Source organism: Triturus cristatus, chromosome 8 (assembly GCF_964204655.1).
Source record: "Triturus cristatus chromosome 8, aTriCri1.1, whole genome shotgun sequence".
Classification (NCBI taxonomy): domain Eukaryota; kingdom Metazoa; phylum Chordata; class Amphibia; order Caudata; family Salamandridae; genus Triturus; species Triturus cristatus.
The window spans coordinates 81206747-81225478 of record NC_140591.1 but is presented as its reverse complement, the minus strand read 5'-3'; the positions used below and the strand labels follow the sequence as shown (position 1 = coordinate 81225478).

At 48.4% G+C, this 18732-nt stretch overlaps 1 protein-coding gene across 2 annotated transcripts in view; it reads left to right on the top strand.

Moving 5' to 3' along the window:
* The window catches only part of CFAP91 (cilia and flagella associated protein 91), a 587002-nt gene that overhangs the window by 101138 nt on the left and 467132 nt on the right, over positions 1-18732 (top strand). Inside the window, exon 1 of one of the 2 annotated variants that reach the window (XM_085621056.1) lies at positions 9318-9509. The exons of the other annotated variant lie outside the window; for it this stretch is intronic. Coding sequence (XP_085477182.1) covers positions 9434-9509 — 76 coding nt within the window. The 5' untranslated portion in view covers positions 9318-9433. Of the gene's footprint in view, positions 1-9317; positions 9510-18732 lie in introns of those variants that run through there. 2 annotated transcript variants of the gene reach the window in all.

Sequence of the window (18732 nt, the reverse complement as noted above, 5' to 3'; positions counted from 1 at the left end):
GTATTTGCAGAAACCGATACTGTTCCGTCCCCACCAGTTGGTATGTCGCCTGCAGCTGCACGAAAGGGACCTCCTCGCCCTTTTTCCATAGGTCGCCGACCCTGGAAATGCCTATGAAGTCCCATCTCGCGAATCCTTTACTCTTACGCTGCCTGCCAAACCTGGGGGAATCCCACAGTGGCATATGTTTAGTGATCACCCCTTCCCATCTCAGCGCCCGTTGCGCCGTGTACCATATTTGCACGGTGTGAGCCGTGGGACCGACCAGTTTGTTTTTTGGGGGATTTATCGTACAGGGCGCTAAGAATTCCATCCGTACCCAAAATGTGTCTGTCCATGCGTAAAGCTGGTTCGTCCTGTGGGGCGTGTAGCCATTGATTAATTACAATGAGCTGAGAGGCCCAATAATATAATCGAACGTTAGGCAGAGCAATTCCGCCATCATACCAGCTCTGCATAAACTTGCACAGAGCTATATGGTGCGGCTTACCCTCCCACAGGAGGTGGCCCACCTCTGCCTTAATGGACTTAAAATAAGAGTTCGGGACCGGAAAGGGTGTATTTTGTAGAGCATATGGAAAACGAGGGAGAGCCTTCATTTTAAATAACGCAGCCCTCCCCAGTAGCGTCAATGGGAGAGCGTGCCAGCTTTTGACATCGCTCCGTAGCCTCCTCAGGGGCGGGAGCAGATTGCGCTCAATGAATTTCTCAGGACTAGGCGTAATATTGATACCGAGATATTTAAAACCCTCCTCAGCGTTCTGCAGCGTCACTCCCCTGGGCAATCGTGGTGGAGGGCCTTTTAGAATATATAACACTGATTTCGCCCAGTTGATTGAATAGCCGGAGACCCTACCATAGGATTCACAAATGTCGAGTACGCAGTTAATGGACCGTCCCGGTTGCGTCATTTATGTTGTCTGCGTACATAGAGATATGGTTTTCCCATTCCTCTGTCCACTTCAGTCCTTTTATCACGGGGTCTCTCTGAATCCACACCACTAGGGGCTCTAATACTAAGGCAAACAGTAGTGGGGAGAGAGGGCAACCCTGTCTAGTCCTCTGTCCCAGCACAAAGTCCTCTGATAATCTCCCATTGACCGCCACCTGTGCTAATGGCTGTGTTTAGAGTAGCTGTATCCAAGCACAGAATTTAGGCCCAAAACCAAAGTGTCGGAGTACTGCAAAAAGAAACGGCCATTCTACTCTGTCAAAGGCCATACTTGCATCCAGGGAGAGGATGACTGCCTCCTCCTGGATAGAGGGCCCACTAGCCAATATGCGGTGTAGTCGTCTTAGATTCATCGCCGTGTTCCTACCAGGCATGAAGCAGGATTGGTCTGGGTGTATAAGTGTTGCTAAGTGGGGCTGCAGTCTTGCCGCCAGAGCCTTCGCCAATATTTTCGCTTCCGCATTCAGGAGAGAAATCGGTCGGTATGAGGTACATTCCTGGGGGGGGGGGTTTGCCCAGTTTTAGTATCGTTATCAGTGTCGCCACCCTTTGATCACGTGGCATTACCCTCTCTTTTAAACTGGCTTGATACATTCTAAGTAAATGTGGCACCACCGTATCCGCCTCCCGCTTGAACAGCTCCACTGGGACACCATTTGGCCCTACTGCCTTCCCTGACTGGAGGCCCTTAACGGCTGCAGCAACCTCCTCTGTCGTAAGGTCAGCCTCTAGTATTTGTACATCTTGTGGTGTCAGTCTTGGAAGTTGTAAGTCTTTTAGGAACACTAGGTTCTCCTCAATAGTTGTCGTCGCTACGGGCGTATACACTTTTTCATAATGATTTGCAAAAGCCGCTACAATTTTGTTAGGGTCTGTCACCGTCTCCCCAGTGGGCAGTCTCAGCTGCACCACCCAGCGGCTGGAACTCTCTTTTTCATCTAGCCATGCCAGCAGTTTTCCTGCTTTGTCCCCTACTTCATAGATTGTGTGTTGTGTTTTCACCATGCGTGCCCTAGCCACCTCCCATACGTGATCTCTGTAGGCTTGTTTAGCGAGGTGGAGTGCATGGGTATTTGTGTCATTAAGAGTCTTGGGCGTGATGCCTAAGTATTTAACGGAGTCCGTGCACCATTCCAGAGGGAATTCGCATTCTTATTGCTTGGTGGTGGGAGTCAAGAGGAAGATCACCGATTTATGCCAATTAATGCCAAGGCCTTAATGTTGACCGAATCTGATTATTTCTCGCATGAGGGGGTTCTAAATTGGCATGTGGCTCTCTCACGTACAGAACAGTGTCATCTGCATAGAGCGAGACAAGGAGGGGGCCAGTGTTGAATTGAAGGCCGCGCTGTAGATGCCTTTCCTGAAAATGACGAATTAAAGGGTCCATAGCTAGGATGAATAATAGAGGCGATAAAGGGCAGTCCTGTCTTGTACCTCGGGAGAGGGAGAATGGTTGAGAGAGTGTAGCGTTCAGCCAAAGTCGCGCTACAGGGCGGCAAAAGAGCAAGGAGGTGGTGGCAATGAAACCCATGGGCATTCCCATACGGCGCATGACTGATAAAAAAAAGGGCAACTTTAAGGAGTCAAATGCCTTTTCTGTGTCAAGTAGAATGGGTGCAGCTGGGATATCGGGACTGATTCTATGAAGCACTGAGAAGAGAGTCCGGAGCTTAAGCGATGTAGATCTGTGGGGGACAAAACCGGATTGGGCAGGGGAGATAATGAATTCCATCAATTGGGACAACCTCATAGCGATGACCTTAGCCAGGATTTTATAATCCAAATTTAATAATGACAAGGGCCAGTAGGATCTGCAGAGTTGCGGATCTTTGCCCGGTTTGGGGAGGAGAATGATGACGGCCTCACGCAGAGTGGGAGGGAGGATCTGTTTCTCTGGTGCCTCCGCGTTTACTTCAATAAGTTGCGGTGCCAAGAGATCTTTATATGTATTGTAGAAATCCCCCGTGAAGCCATCTAACCTGGGGGCGGAGGAGGATCGAAAGGCTTCGATTGCTCTGAGTATGTCAGCCTCGGAGATTGGTTCCGCTAAAAAATCTTGCATGTGCTTCTCAAGGTATACTAATGCAACTTCAGATAAATAATCTTCTTGGGCCGTAGGGTCGTGGCCTATTTTGGAAGTGTAGAGGGCCTTGAAGTAGTCAAGAAATTAGTCTCGAATACCCGACGTGGTGGCGAGTGTTGGTTAGTAGAAGAGCAAATGTATGTGATGTAGACCTTACTGTATGGGGGTCGCAGCATCTGGGCCAAAACACGGCCAGGTCTTTCCCCCTCACCGTACCGCCTAGCGGTTTGGTACTTGCCCAGAAAAATAATTTCACGGTCCGCGGCCTCTCTGTAGTCGGAGAGGAGGGCTAGACGTCGCCTCATTAACTCCGGATCAGGAGCGCGCCCGATGGCAATGTCTAGCTCTGCCAGGCTGCGTTCCATGCAGGATAGCGTGTTGCGCAGGTCCTTGAGGACTCCGACATGTTTGGCGATGCATACGCCTCTGATATACGCCTTGAACCCCTCCCATAGGACTGCCCATGTGTCTACGGAGCCAGTATTAATAGCGAAGTAGTCTTCTATAGCTTCCAGCACTTCATTGTTGAACCGGTCATCCAGAAGGGCGCTGTTTGGGAAGCGCCATTGTCGCTCAAAACCTTCCGGCCAAGGGACATTAAGATGAAGCAGAATGGGGGAGTGGTCGGAGTATGTTCCTGGAAGTGTCGTGAGAGAATGAAACCAACTGGAGATGCCCGGGGAAAGCAACCAGTAATCTATACTGGTCCAGGTGGTGTATTAGCCGGCATAGTGCGTGTATTCCGTGTTGGTGGGGTTGCACTTGCGCCAAATGTCCAATAAGGGAAGATGCTCACAGATGTCGAGTAGGGCCCGGCGTGCGCGAGGTTTGGAGTCTGGGGAGGCGGAGGTGCTATCCAGTGCTGGGTCAGGAAATAGATTGAAATCTCCCCCCACTAGAAAAAACATGGGACTCAATTTCATGACCTGAGTGTATGGAGAATGAAAAGAAATCTGGGGAGTCCATGTTCGGGGTATAAACGCATACTAAAGCAATCTTGTGTCCCATTAACGACCCTGCCGCAATGGTGTAACGGCCCTCGCCGTCGGTCACTATTGAGCTTGGGCTGAAGGGAAGTCGTTTGTGTATGAGAATGGTTGTGCCCCTGGCATAATTGCTATAATTGGCAAAATACCTATACGCTCCCCAGCTGGTAGCAAAGTGTGTGGAGTCAGACTTGGATAAGTGTGTTTCCTGTAGGAAAGCAATATCAATGTGATGGCGCAATAAATAATGGAGGATGTGTCTTTTCTTACGGATATCATTAAGGCCTCAAACATTACAGGACATTAAGGAGAGACTAGAGGGACCCTGTATATTGCCTAACTGGGCCATCTAGGAGGTGTGAAATGTATGAAAGATGAGGATGGTCTCGAGTGAACATTATCCGTAACAGTGAACAGTCTCATGAAAATCCAACAACATGCAAATGATCTCAATAGTCCCCCCCCTCCTCCCGCCCCCCACCCAACCTTACTACCAAGGAAGCAAGGCCTACCCCAAACTAGCAATAGTGTACGAAATACCAATCGACTTAACAGTGGAATGATGCAAACCCAGAAACAGTACATCCATATCCGTAAAACCAAACCAAGGTGTACACCAAAGGGGGGGTGGCAACGCCACGCCAGTTACCGAGTTACTGAAAACATGTCGCAAATATGAAAGTCATTATCCCAAAACAGTGATATAGCAATGGAGAGAGAATTGCTGGATGTACTCAGCCTGACCCAGTTCCCAAGAAAAGTTCCATACTGGCATCGGACCCACTGTGGGGTGGGGACGATCGAACACCATCTGCGGCTGCCTGATTGTTCCGTCTGTAGGTATGGAAAAATTCCTGGACTTCCGTTGGGCTGTCGAATATGCGGGCCTTACCGTTTACATCCACCCTCATTCTAGCGGGGTAAAACATGCCATATTTTAAACCAAGGTTCTTGAGGGTGGATTTGACTCCGGTGTACTTGCGGCGGGCCACCTGTACCATTATAGTGAAGTCAGGATACAACGATATCTTGGAGCCCTGCCAGATGGTGTCATCACGTTCTCTCGCAAGGAGCAGTGCAGTATTGCGGTTCCGATAGTTAAAGATTCGCGCAATTAAGGGTCTTGGAGGGCACCCCGGGTGGGGCCGAGGCCACAGGGAGCGGTGTGCACGCTCAATCACAAATCCCGGGCTGAAGGAGTCTCTCCCAAACAAGTCGGCCAACAGAGATTCTACAACGGTGTCCAGACGGCCAGTGGCAGTAGATTCCAGGACGCCCAAAAGGCGAATGTTGTTGCGCCTACTGCGCACTTCAAGGTTTTCATTCTTAATAGCTACGTCCTGAACAATACGTTCCTCTCGCTCAAATCTTTTAAGGGATTGGGCAGTACCTTCTTCAATGTCCGAGAAGGGAGCCTCTGCGACATCTAGGTGTCGATCATGAACCTGAATTTCAGCCCACATGTCAGCAAGACTCCTCCCAATCCGGCTTCAGAAAAAGCCACCGTACGGAAACCGCCCTCCTTGCGGCAAAAGACGACATCTGTACCTTACTGGACAAAGGAGAAACAGCAGCCCTCATCCTCCTCGACCTCTCAGCGGCGTTCAACACAGTCTCTCACTGCACCCTAATGCGCAGACTCCATGACGCAGGGATCCAAGACAAGGCCCTCGACTGGATCCGCTCCTTCCTCTCCGGCAGAACGCAGCGGGTCAGACTCCCCCTTTCCTCTCGGACCCTACACCTACCGAGTCTCCCAGGGGTCCTTCCTCAGTCCTACACTCTTTAACGTTTACATGGCTCCGCTCGCCCCCATTGTCAGAACCTATGGACTCAACATTGTGTCATATGCAGATGACACCAAACTCATCCTCTCCCTAGCCAACGAACCCAACACCGCCAGACACAACTTTCGAGAATGCATGGAAGCCGTCACCATATGGATGAAAAACAGCTGCCTACAACTAAACACCAACAAAACGGAAGTACTCATCATGGGCCCAAACCCAGACGCCTGGAACGACACCTGGGGGCCCCCCGCCCTCGGAAGCCCACCCACCCCCACAACCTGGGAACCATCCTGGACTCAGAGCTCAAAATGGACCGCCAGATCAACTCCGTCTCCTCCTCCTGCTTCCACTCCCTTGCTGTGGCTTCTCCTCCGCTGCCAGCTGCCTCTGAACACTCCGCTGCTCCACCTCAGCAGCTGCGACCGAGAACACCCTGGTCCTCAAGTGTAAGGCAACCCACCCACCAGTCAATCCTGGATTGACAACGGCGGCAAGGGAGTGGAAAACAACCAGGGACTGTCAATGTGACAGGACTGACGTCCCCAAGAGAGGAAGGAGTTCCAGAACCGAACCACCAAGTTGCCGGGCTGCAGCAAATCCTCTGTTTGTCACGTGACTCTCACTTCATTTACTAATTAAGCCTGTATACTGAACAGAAGATGGCTCTAAAGGGGGTGTGTCTGACAACACAGCACTAAGGGCGTTCACAATTCACATAATTTGCTTTTGGCAAAATGAAAGGAAATTATGTAAAATGTAAATCTGTCATTTTGTAATACATTTTTGCGTGAAATGTCGAAATTCTAGTCAAATTTTGGCACGAGGCCCCATTTCGTGTTTAGCAAAAGTCAAATCTCTTATTCAAATGTTTGTTCCACTTCAGCACTAACCAGTCAGATTGTATGACAGTGTGTTGAAGTACTGACCTGTAAATTGCTCCTTTTGACAATAGCTTGTTTACCCCATCGTATATCAGGCTCATTTCCTGATCTGAGAAATGTAAGGGTCTTGCTCGGAAGTGTTGGACTGGGGAGCTGTAGAACTCTATGTGGAACCCCATATAGAAGTCTGAGGAAATCTCCCTCCATTTGTCCACAAACCAGTATAGCCCCCCCCCCCACCTCTCGAGGGGAAGAAAGGATAATCCTTACCAGAGAAGCCCCCTGTGGTTTTACTTCCAACTCTACATCCTCTATTGTCTCTGCCCGTTCCTTTATAGGATAGGAAGGTGCCTGCCTGGCACTTTTCATGCCATCCATAGTTCTATTTTCTCTGTTCCCTATAGGAGCCGCCTTTGTGATCAGGATGGCCAGAGGAGCAGGCCCCTGCCTTGTCCGGCAAAAACCTTGCCAGGGAAGATCTTCTTGATTGATGTCTACACCTTGTCTAAGGCAGAGAAGGTGGCAAAGACTTTTCCAAGCTCTTTCACAAATGGGTCCCCGACGAGGTTACCCTGGGCAATGTCCCCTGCCTCGGACATTGCCAAATCACCCAGTTGTGCATCTATCTTTATCAGCACAGATGGGGGTCAATCTGAAGGGAGAGCACAGTTCGCATTCCCTCAGAAGCATATCACCCTTTGCGTCAAGCCAGCCACAATCTCTGTAGACATAGGGAGAGATGTCTTTGATTGTTTCACCATCTCAATAACCTTGGTGAGAACGCCTACCATGTCAAGGAGTTTGTCCTTACAGGCCCTCAACGACCTATCGATCCCTTTTTAGGGTCCCTCATATACTTTCCGAAGAAACTGCAGATTTTTGGATCGATCTCCAAGGTGGCTGTAAACTTCCCCTTCACTGAAGGTCAGACGCATTTCACCCTCAAACAAGCCCTCACCTCCTTTCCCAAGAGTTGCCTAATCTTGTTAACGACCTACTCTTTCACTTTTTTGTCAGGGGTCCACTCTATAGACCTGGGGTGGAATAGACCCTCAGGTTCAAACATTTTGGTCTGATCTAGATACCCCTCCTGCGAACCTGTTGCATTTGTATCCAGGCCACATGGCCTGCTGCAGGCCGGCTCTTCCGGGTGACAATGTCACTGTTCTCCCCAGGATAGTCTTCCTCCCAGTAGGGTGCATTTTTAAGCATGTGCACACTCTTACTAAAGACTTTGCGAAGTCTGTTGAAGCCTCCCAGGTGCTCCGTGTCTCGCTCATCAGCCTTCTTTGCCTGTTTGTTAGACTGCCCATTGGGACCTGCCATTACATTCCTGCTGTCTTCCCCAAAAGACCCTGAGCAAATGCTTCGCTAATTTGTTTATTTGAGTCTGTAAAGGAAAAAGAGCTCTTGCTATGTCTACCTTTTCCGACAGGCGCTGCCTCTCAGTGGACCATTCCTCCTCCCCCTCCTGACCTTGGGAGTACTTGTGATCCTGGAAAGACTCCATTAATGAGGGTAAGAGAACCACTGGATAATATGCAACCTCATCAGAAAAATATATGCGCCCTTTTAAATATATATTTGCCCCCTCGCCAGTGCTGTGAAATTAAGAATAAATATTATTGATTATCTTGTGTATGTAACTAGAGCACCAGGTGGGAGGATTATAAGGAATCCCTTGAGGGAAATCCTTAAAGGAAAACCCCTATAGGAGATTCCTTTCTGCGTGCCGTGCTCCTGGGGTGCTCATAGGGCTTCCCAGTCGAGAAGCAGGAGGTGCCAGAGTTGTGGATCGCGCAAAACAGGGCCACCTAGGGCACCCGCCTGGTATAGAGAGGCCCGCTTGAGCGAGGTGGCCTACTGCACGTAGCTAAGACTCAATAACAAAGCATTTTAGTGATATTTAATTAAAGGGGAAAAAACGCCTTTAGCATACACAATAGGATAAGAGCTAAGAAAATAAATAACGACTCAGCTGACCAGCAGTGAATAAAGAGGAACAGGAAGGGAAGTCACAGAGTTATATACTGGGACCCTTGTTATGATTGGAGGACTGCTGCTAATGGTTACTCATTCCCAGAGGGTGCTGGGATGTATAGTGAATTGACTTCACTGTTTATAATAAATGTTGAACTTTAAAACGACTGCTATTTAATAAAATAAAGAACGTTATGCATAATCGTCGCCTCAGGACCTGACATAGAATAAGAACTCTTTACAAGAGAGCGGGATGTAAGTTCTGGTTAACAAACATCATAGAAAAAATGTTTGATGAAACGTTATGTATTTTACTGTACGTAGCCTTATATAGCACAAACGCAAACTAATGGCATTAGTATACGGGAGAACAGCCATAGGTTGTTGAATGAAGTATTCAAGTAAGTTATTTGGATCCATGTCTGTGAAGACGCATCGTGTCTGTTCGTATTCGTGCTCAGCTCACTCGCCCACTTGCTCCTTTTTCTTCTATTTCTGTTCCGAGGTCTCCTCGGGAACTGGTCACTCTGCAGACGGTGGGCTCCTGGACGTTTAACTCCATCTAACACCTTCATGCTCACTTTAAGATGGCGGCAAGTCTTCCGCATCACGTGACTTCTTCCGTGGTTACCGTTGCTGTGGTGATTGTGTACCGCGGCCATTACCATTCTGCAGCCCTGGAGTCCAGTGATAGCCTGACGGGGCAGTGACTTCGAGCCGGGGCAGTGACTTCGAGCCGGGGCTGCGACAGAGCCGTCATGTCTGTGACCCACACCGTACAGCAACATGGAGGCGGAGGGTACCGGCCAACTAGGCCCTACGACTTCCTTTATGGTGAGAGAGGGAAGCCGCCGGGGGGTGGTTTGATTATAAAAGGGCGGGGCGGGGTGGGGCGGGGCGTGGCGCGAGACACGCCTTTCCTAAACTCTGTACTGACTACTGATAGATATTGATATTCCCTCCCTCCCCTGCACACGGAGGTTCATGGAAATGTGCCCGGTAGAGATGTCGATGCAGAGTTCTTAAACTTCTAACATTTCAATGAGTAACCAGAACGTGTCATTTGATTTTGGGCTAGACGAAAATTCGATTAAGCTTGTGTAGTTGGCGCATAAATTCTGAAATTTTGTGTCACGCTTATTTTTCTAAAAGCCCGAAACTAAGCCACATTGTATAATTAAGATTGCGTTGGGGTAACATCCTGGGACATATTTACCAACTTTTCCATAGCTACCAAGTTTACCAGGTCCATGCGTAACTAGTTGGCCTAGTCCAGTTTTTTTCCCCCTCAAAATTCTGGGGCTTGTAGTCCTGGTTGTAGACTGGCTCAAACATGACTACAAATCCCAGAATTCTAATAAAAAAAATCAAGACTAGCTAGTCACGCATGGACTCAGGAAATTTTGCAGACAGGGACATGGGTCTGTCCTGTAGCTGACGGATAAGATGCAAGCAAATGAGAGTAGCAATGAAGGCAACCAATGGTGCACAATGGGTGGGCACTAACCCCCATAAGGTAACAAGAAGTCTCACAAGAGATTCTTAAGCGAGACCTAAAACTATGCTCAAACACTTTGGCAACTTTGTACACGGAGTGTACAGTGCAGCACACTTGCAAAGTTGATCAATTATGGAGTTTTAAACCTTGCTGCACAGTTACGTCTGTCTCTAGGAGAAATGAGATTTTGGAGCAAATCCTTGTTTTTGGTTGTTAGTAGATAGGGATTTGCATAAAAAACTATGGGTAGTTGTATGGAAGCACCCATGTAGCACCAATGGAGTACCCTCTTGGTCCAGTGTGGCACATAACAATACTTTGCGTTACTTTGGCCATCCAAAGCATATTCTGATTGACTTGGAAAGTAAAAGCCACCAACCATTGCAGAGAGAGAGGTAGAGAGAGAGAGAGGTAGAGGTAGAGAGGTCGAGAGGTAGAGAGAGAGAGGTAGAGAGAGGTAGATAGAGGGAGAGAGGTAGAGAGAGCGAGGTAGAGAAAGAGAGAGAGAGAGAGAGGTAGAGGGGTAGAGAGCGAGAGGTAGAGAGAGCGAGGTAGGGAGTGAATTAGAGAGCGGTAGAGAGGTAGAGAGAGAGGTAGAGAGGGAGAGGTAGAGAGCGGTAGAGAGAGGTAGAGAGGGAGAGGTAGAGAGAGGTAGAGAGAGAGGTAGAGAGGTAGAGCGAGGTAGAGAGAGAAGTAGAGAGAAGTAGAGAGAGAGGTAGAGAGAGAGGTGGAGAGGTAGAGAGGTAAAGTGGGGTAGAGAGGTAGAGAGGAGTAGAGGTAGAGAGAGGTAGAGAGAGGTAGAGCGGTAGAGAGGTAGAGAGAGGTAAAGAGGTAGAGAGAGGTAGAGAGAGAGAGGTAGAGAGGTGTAGAGAGGTAGAACGAGGTAGAGAGGTAGAGAGAGGTAGAGCGAGGTAGAGTGAGGTAGAGCGGTAGAGAGAGGTAGAGAGGTAGAGAGAGAGAGAGAGAGAGGTAGAGCGAGGTAGAGAGGTAGAGCGAGGTAGAGAGAGGTAAAGTGAGGTAGAGAGAGGTAGAGAGAGAGGTAGAGAGATGTGGAGGGAGAGAGAGAGGGAGAGAGGTAGAGAGATAGAGAGAGGTAGAGGTAGAGAGGTAGAGGTATAGAGAGAGGTAGAGAGAGAGAGGTAGAGAGAGCGAGGTAGAGAGAGGTAGAGAGGTAGAGAGAGAGGTAGAGAGAGGGAGGTAGAGAGAGAGGTAGAGAGGTAGAGAGAGAGGTAGAGAGAGAGGTAGAGAGAGAGGTGTAGAGAGAGGTAGAGAGAAGTAGAGAGAGGTAGAGAGGTAGAGAGAGAGGTGGAGAGGTAGAGAGGTAAAAAGGTGTAGAGAGGTAGAGAGAGAGAGAGGTAGAGAGGTAGAGAGAGGTAGAGAGAGAGGAAGAGAGGCAGGGAGAGGAAGAGAGGTAGAGGTATAGAGAGGTAGAGAGAGGTAGAGAGAGGTAGAGAGAGAGGTAGAGAGGTTGAGAGAGAGGTAGAGAGAGAGGTAGAGAGAGAGAGAGGTAGAGAAAGAGGTAGAGAGAGAGGTTGTGAGGTAGAGAGTTAGAGAGAGAGAGGTAGAAGTAGAGAGAGAGAGGTAGAAGTAGAGAGGTAGAGAGAGAGAGGTAGAGAGGTAGAGGTAGATAGAGAGGTAGAGGTAGAGAGGTAGAGGTAGAGAGAGAGAGGTAGAGAGAGAGGTAGAGAGAGGTAGAGAGAGAGGTCGTGAGGTAGAGAGAGAGAGGGAGAGAGAGGTAGAGAGAGAGGTAGAGAGAGGGAGGTAGAGAGAGAGGTAGAGAGAGGTACAGAGAGAGGTACAGAGATAGAGAGAGAGAGGTAGAGAGAGAGGTAGAGAGAGAGAGGTAGAGAGGTAGAGAGAGGTAGAGAGAAATAGAGAGGTGGAGAGGTAGAGAGGTAAAGGGGTGTACAGTGGTAGAGAGGTAGAGAGAGGTAGAGAGGTATAGAGAGGTAGAACGAGGTAGAGAGGTACAACGAGGTAGAGAGAGGTAGAGCGAGGTAGAGTGAGGTAGAGCGGTAGAGAGAGGTAGAGAGAGGCAGGGAGAGGAAGAGAGGTAGAGGTAGAGATGTATAGAGAGGTAGAGAGAGAGAGGTAGAGAGAGAGAGGTAGAGAGAGAGGTAGAGAGAGAAGGTAGAGAGAGAGGTCGTGAGGTAGAAAGGTAGAGGGAGAGAGGTAGAGGTAGAGAGAGAGAGGTAGAGAGAGGTAGACAGAGAGGTAGAAAGAGGTAGAGAGAGAGGTAGAGAGAGAGGTAGGTACAGAGAGAGGTACAGAGGTAGAGAGAGAGAGGTAGAGAGAGAGGTAGAGAGAGGCAGAGAGGTAGAGGGAGAGGTAGAGAGGTAGAGGAATAGGTAGATAGGTACAGAGAGGTAGAGAGAGAGAGGTAGAGAGGTACAGAGAGAGGTAGAGGTAGAGAGAGAGAGGTAGGGAGAGATAGGTAGAGAGAGGTAGAGAGAGAGGTAGAGCGAGAGAGGTAGAGAGAGAGCTAGATGTAGAGAGGTAGAGAGAGGGAGAGAGAGAGGGAGAGAGAGAGGTAGAGAGGTAGAGGTAGAGAGGTAGAGGGAGAGGTAGAGAGGTAGAGCAGTTCATCAAAATGCTCAGGTGCCAGGATCAGGTTGTCAAATTGTTCACAAATTGAGCTAAACACACTGATTCGAATGTGTGGCATTTCAGCAAATCGGCCAGGTATAATGAGGGGATTAAGGCCAACATACAGATTGGCAAGAAAATAAGCAACACGAGTTGGATGTTAGATGATTTAAAAGAAATGAATGCTGGTGAGGTGAGAGAATTGGAAGCCTTCGGAAACATGAGTGGTGCTGGAAACATTAATGATTCCCATGACCTCAGAAATGCAAGTGGCTTGAATAGCTCGGTGATTTCAGTAGCAGCGAGTGTGTACACAGACTGAGGTAGAGACAGGTAGAGAGGTAGAGAGAGGTATAGAGAGGTAGAGCGAGGTAGAGAGATGTAGAGCGGTAGAGAGAGGTAGAGCGGTAGTGAGAGGTACAGAAAGAGGTAGAGAGAGAGGTACAGAAAGAGGTAGAGAGAGAGGTACAGAAAGAGGTAGAGATGTGGAGAGAGAGAGGTAGAGGTAGAGAGAGAGGTAGAGAGAGAGGTAGAGAGAGAGGTAGAGAGGTAAAGAGAGAGAGGTAGAGAGAGAGGTCCAGAGAGAGGTACAGAGAGAGGTACAGAGGTAGAGAGAGAGAGGTAGAGAGAGAGAGGTAGAGAGAGAGAGGTAAGAGGGAGAGGTATAGAGGGAGAGGTAGAGAGGTCCAGAGAGGTAGAGAGAGAGGTAGAGAGGTAGAGAGAGAGGTAGAGAGAGGTAGAGGTAGAGAGAGGTAGAGATAGATAGGTAGAGAGAGGTAGAGAGAGTGTAGAGAGGTAGAGAGAGAGGTAGAGAGAGAGAGGTAGAGCGAGGTAGAGAGGTAGAGCGAGGTAGAGAGAGGTAGAGTGAGGTAGAGAGAGGTAGAGAGGTAAAGAGAGGTAGAGAGAGAGGTAAAGAGAGGTAGAGAGAGAGGGAGAGAGAGAGGGAGAGAGGTAGAGAGATAGAGAGAGGTAGAGGTAGAGAGGTAGAGGTATAGAGAGAGGTAGAGGTAGAGAGAGAGAGGTAGAGAGAGAGGTAGAGAGGTTGAGAGAGAGGTAGAGAGAGAGGTAGAGAGGTAGAGAGAGAGGTAGATAGAGGGAGAGAGGTAGAGAGAGCGAGGTAGAGAGAGGTAGAGAGAGAGGTAGAGAGAGGTAGAGGTAGAGAGAGGTAGAGATAGATAGGTAGAGAGAGGTAGAGAGAGTGTAGAGAGGTAGAGAGAGAGGTAGAGAGAGAGAGGTAGAGCGAGGTAGAGAGGTAGAGCGAGGTAGAGAGAGGTAGAGTGAGGTAGAGAGAGGTAGAGAGGTAAAGAGAGGTAGAGAGAGAGGTAAAGAGAGGTAGAGAGAGAGGGAGAGAGAGAGGGAGAGAGGTAGAGAGATAGAGAGAGGTAGAGGTAGAGAGGTAGAGGTATAGAGAGAGGTAGAGGTAGAGAGAGAGAGGTAGAGAGAGAGGTAGAGAGGTTGAGAGAGAGGTAGAGAGAGAGGTAGAGAGGTAGAGAGAGAGGTAGATAGAGGGAGAGAGGTAGAGAGAGCGAGGTAGAGAGAGGTAGAGAGAGAGGTAGAGAGAGGTAGAGGTAGAGAGAGGTAGAGATAGATAGGTAGAGAGAGGTAGAGAGAGTGTAGAGAGGTAGAGAGAGAGGTAGAGAGAGAGAGGTAGAGCGAGGTAGAGAGGTAGAGCGAGGTAGAGAGAGGTAGAGTGAGGTAGAGAGAGGTAGAGAGGTAAAGAGAGGTAGAGAGAGAGGTAAAGAGAGGTAGAGAGAGAGGGAGAGAGAGAGGGAGAGAGGTAGAGAGATAGAGAGAGGTAGAGGTAGAGAGGTAGAGGTATAGAGAGAGGTAGAGGTAGAGAGAGAGAGGTAGAGAGAGAGGTAGAGAGGTTGAGAGAGAGGTAGAGAGAGAGGTAGAGAGGTAGAGAGAGAGGTAGATAGAGGGAGAGAGGTAGAGAGAGCGAGGTAGAGAGAGGTAGAGAGAGAGGTAGAGAGAGGGAGGTAGAGAGAGAGGTACAGAGGTAGAGAGAGAGGTAGAGAGAGAGGTGTAGAGAGAGGTAGAGAGAAGTAGAGAGAGGTAGAGAGGTAGAGAGAGAGGTAGAGAGGTAAAGAGGTGTAGAGAGGTAGAGAGGTAGAGAGAAAGCGGTAGAGAGAGGTAGAGAGGTAGAGAGAGAGGAAGAGAGGCAGGGAGAGGAAGAGAGGTAGAGGTATAGAGAGGTATAGAGAGGTAGAGAGAGGTAGAGAGAGAGGTAGATGTAGAGAGGTAGAGAGAGGGAGAGAGAGAGGTAGAGAGGTAGAGGTAGAGAGGTAGAGGGAGAGGTAGAGCAGTTCATCAAAATGCTCAGGTGCCAGGATCAGGTTGTCAAATTGTTCACAAATTCAGCTAAACACACTGATGCGAATGTGTGGCATTTCAGCAAATCGGCCAGGTATAATGAGGGGATTAAGGCCAACATACAGATTGGCAAGAAAAATAAGCAACACGAGTTGGATGTTAGATGATTTAAAAGAAATGAATGCTGGTGAGGTGAGAGAATTGGAAGCCTTCGGAAACATGAGTGGTGCTGGAAACATTAATGATTCCCATGACCTCAGAAATGCAAGTGGCTTGAATAGCTCGGGTGATTTCAGTAGCAGCGAGTGTGTACACAGACTGAGGTAGAGACAGGTAGAGAGGTAGAGAGAGGTATAGAGAGGTAGAGCGAGGTAGAGAGATGTAGAGCGGTAGAGAGAGGTAGAGCGGTAGAGAGAGGTACAGAAAGAGGTAGAGAGAGAGGTACAGAAAGAGGTAGAGAGAGAGGGTAGAGAGAGAGGTAGAGAGGTAGAGAGAGAGGTAGCGAGGTAGAGGTAGAGATGTAGAGAGAGAGGTAGAGGTAGAGAGAGAGGTAGAGAGAGAGGTAGAGAGAGAGGTAGAGAGGTAAAGAGAGAGAGAGAGGTAGAGAGAGAGGTCCAGAGAGAGGTACAGAGAGAGGTACAGAGAGAGAGAGGTAGAGAGAGAGAGGTAGAGGGAGAGGTATAGAGGGAGAGGTAGAGAGGTACAGAGAGATAGAGAGAGAGGTAGAGAGAGAGGTAGAGAGGTACAGAGAGAGGTAGAGAGAGGTAGAGGTAGAGAGAGGTAGAGATAGATAGGTAGAGAGAGGTAGAGAGAGTGTAGAGAGGTAGAGAGAGAGGTAGAGAGAGAGAGAGAGAGGTAGAGAGAGGTAGAGAGGGAGGGCGAGAGGTAGAGAGAGAGGTAGAGAGAGAGGTAGCAGTAGAGAGGTAGAGGGAGAGGTAGAGAGGTAGAGCAGTTCATCAAAATGCTCAGGTTGTCAAATTGTTCACAAATTCAGCTAAACACACTGATACAAATGTGTGGCATTTCAGCAGATTGGCCAGGTATAATGAGGGGATTAAGGCCAACATACAGATTGGCAAGAAAAAGAAGTAACACAAGTTGGATGTTAGATGATTTAAAAGAAATGAATGCTGGTGAGGTGAGAGAATTGGAAGCCTTCGGAAACATGAGTGGTGCTGGAAACATTAATGATTCCCATGACCTCAGAAATGCAAGTGGCTTGAATAGCTCAGGTGATTTCAGCAGCAGCGAGTGTGTTCACAGACTGAGGTTAGAAGTTAGTGCCCCTGAATGATCTTCCCCAGGTTTCCATACACACTCCCTCTAGCATCACATCACCTGATAGAATTTCCATTCACCATTACAAGATAGCAGCTGCGCTGCATAATACACGTAGGCGTAGCCTGCCGCTTCCTAAAATAAACCCTTCTTAATTTCAGCTCTTTCCGGCTAGTCGCACGGCCATCATTCAATAAGTGATTTTATTGATCTAAATAAAGGCTTACCTAAATTGGGCTGTAGTATGTAAGAAAAAGGACTAAAGGTTTAGATTACTCTACAGTGTGTTTATGAACATGGAAAACTATACTTTAAATGCGAATCGTACTTTACATTGAAACGCAAAGTTTTAAGGTTTTCGTCACACAAGTGAATCTACAGTACGTTCTTATTCAGCCAGAATAAATGGCTCTTTTAAAATTTGGATTCTCGTGTGCATCTGGATGCAAAATTACGTTGCAAAACTCTTGTGGGGAAAATGGTGACATCACTCAGGGACAAACCCGGTACATGTGTCCTAGACATGGGTCATGCCAGTATGTTTACTTCGGAGTGTGGTAGACGCGGACCTGAAGTGTCCGCTCAGCCGGAGCCTCGTGTGACACCCGGTGCCACGAGGTGAGCGGACTGAGGTGACCTGGGAACAGGGAGGGAGGGGGAGAGAGAGAGAGAGAGAGCGAGAGACAGAAAGAGAAAGAGAGCGGGAGAGACTGAGAGAAAGAGAGAGAGAGAGAGAAAGCAAGCAAGCAAGAGGAGGAGAGAGAGAGCGAGCAAGAGAGAGAGCCCGGGAGTGGTGCATGGGTGCGCACGCAGTCGGCTCATTTTCAAGCACTGCACTCGTGCTTGCATGGTGGATGCCGCCACAAGCACGAGTGTGTGCTTGAAAATGACCAGAGAGACGGCTAAAGGTCCTCCTAAGCAGCGCATGCGCACTGCGTAGGCGAGACCTAAAAAGCGTGCTACGGTTACCATATTGGTCAGCTACATAGGGCTGTTAAGTAGTCATTCCACATTCAAAGCAACATAATGTTTTTTTTATTTAGATAAGGTGCAAGTGCATTAAAACAGCGGTCCGAGGTTACCACATTGGTCAGCTACATAAGAAAGCAACATGATAGTCCTCCTTTAAAGCAGCACAGAAATTCAATAAAGTGCAGGTGCATTGAGACAGGCATTTTTGCAGAAAAATAATGTGGTGGGTCCAGTTCAACAAGTAAATTAGCTAGCTGAGAACATCTGATAAATGTGCTTCATTGGAAACAACACACAAATTAAGCACAGTGCCATTACCTTGGATGTGTTCCATCTAGTAAGCTTGCGGCAGAATAGCAATGTGATATTCCTCATTACCAATGGAGACGAGTTCTTTTAAAATTTAAATACTAAAATAAAGCAGCCTTTAAGAGCGGCATGGTAGTCCCCAGGGCTAGCACCCTCGAGATCACAGCTTTCAAGGGACTAGTTAATTGTAGTTTACTCTCAACCATTAGGTCAGGGGGTATACATTGACCTGCTTTGTTGACATTCCACCGACTAAACATGTTGGATGCAGTAATAACAAACCTGGCCAACAAGATGTTCAGTGCTGTGTTGTCTGGATGTAATGAGGCGATGACAGGTGCAAACTCTCAGATTGTTCCACTCTCTTCGCAGTTTAGCCCTGTGTTCATTCAGCAGTGCTGGGCAAAGGCATACAACAAGTTCGAATGAGTCTTTGCAGCTGCCACAGCCCCTACAGATTGTATTCTCACTTAGATGACGCCAACTGGCTATATGTTTAAGGAAGGGCCACTCCCCTCGTCTAAGGGCCATAAATCTTATCTTTCAATGGATGACGTATGTTCAGGGAAAGATATTATGCTGGAGTGGCTGGCTGATACCTGCTGATAAGTGTCCAGGCATGACTGCTTTTTTGCTGGTTGTGCCCTGTCCGAATGAAATGACCAGAGGCGAATGCACTTTCTTATGCTCATTTTGAAGTGATGGTGGATTGGGTTACTAACCCAAAGGTCTCTAGCATTCAGGAGCTGCAGACAGTCTTCTAAATAATTACTATATGCTTGGCCTGGCCGGTTGTGACGGATTTCGGACCATAGCAGTGCCTACAGGCTACCGACCCTGGTCCTTCGTAACTTGTGGCACAGGTTGAGATAGGCACCGGCACCTGCCGCTCATTGATCAGGGAGGCCAAGTTGAAGCCTGACCTGGTGGGAAGAGATGAAGATTTTGTTAGTCAAAGGACTTGCTTGTAGATCTTGACAACAAGTTTATTCAGCAGGCTGTTGTCTCTACCTAACATGATTTCCTGGCTATAGGTTAAAGAGGGTGGGGATTTTGGCCCTCATAACTGCTATAATTGGAGACAGACCTGGGCCCAGTAAC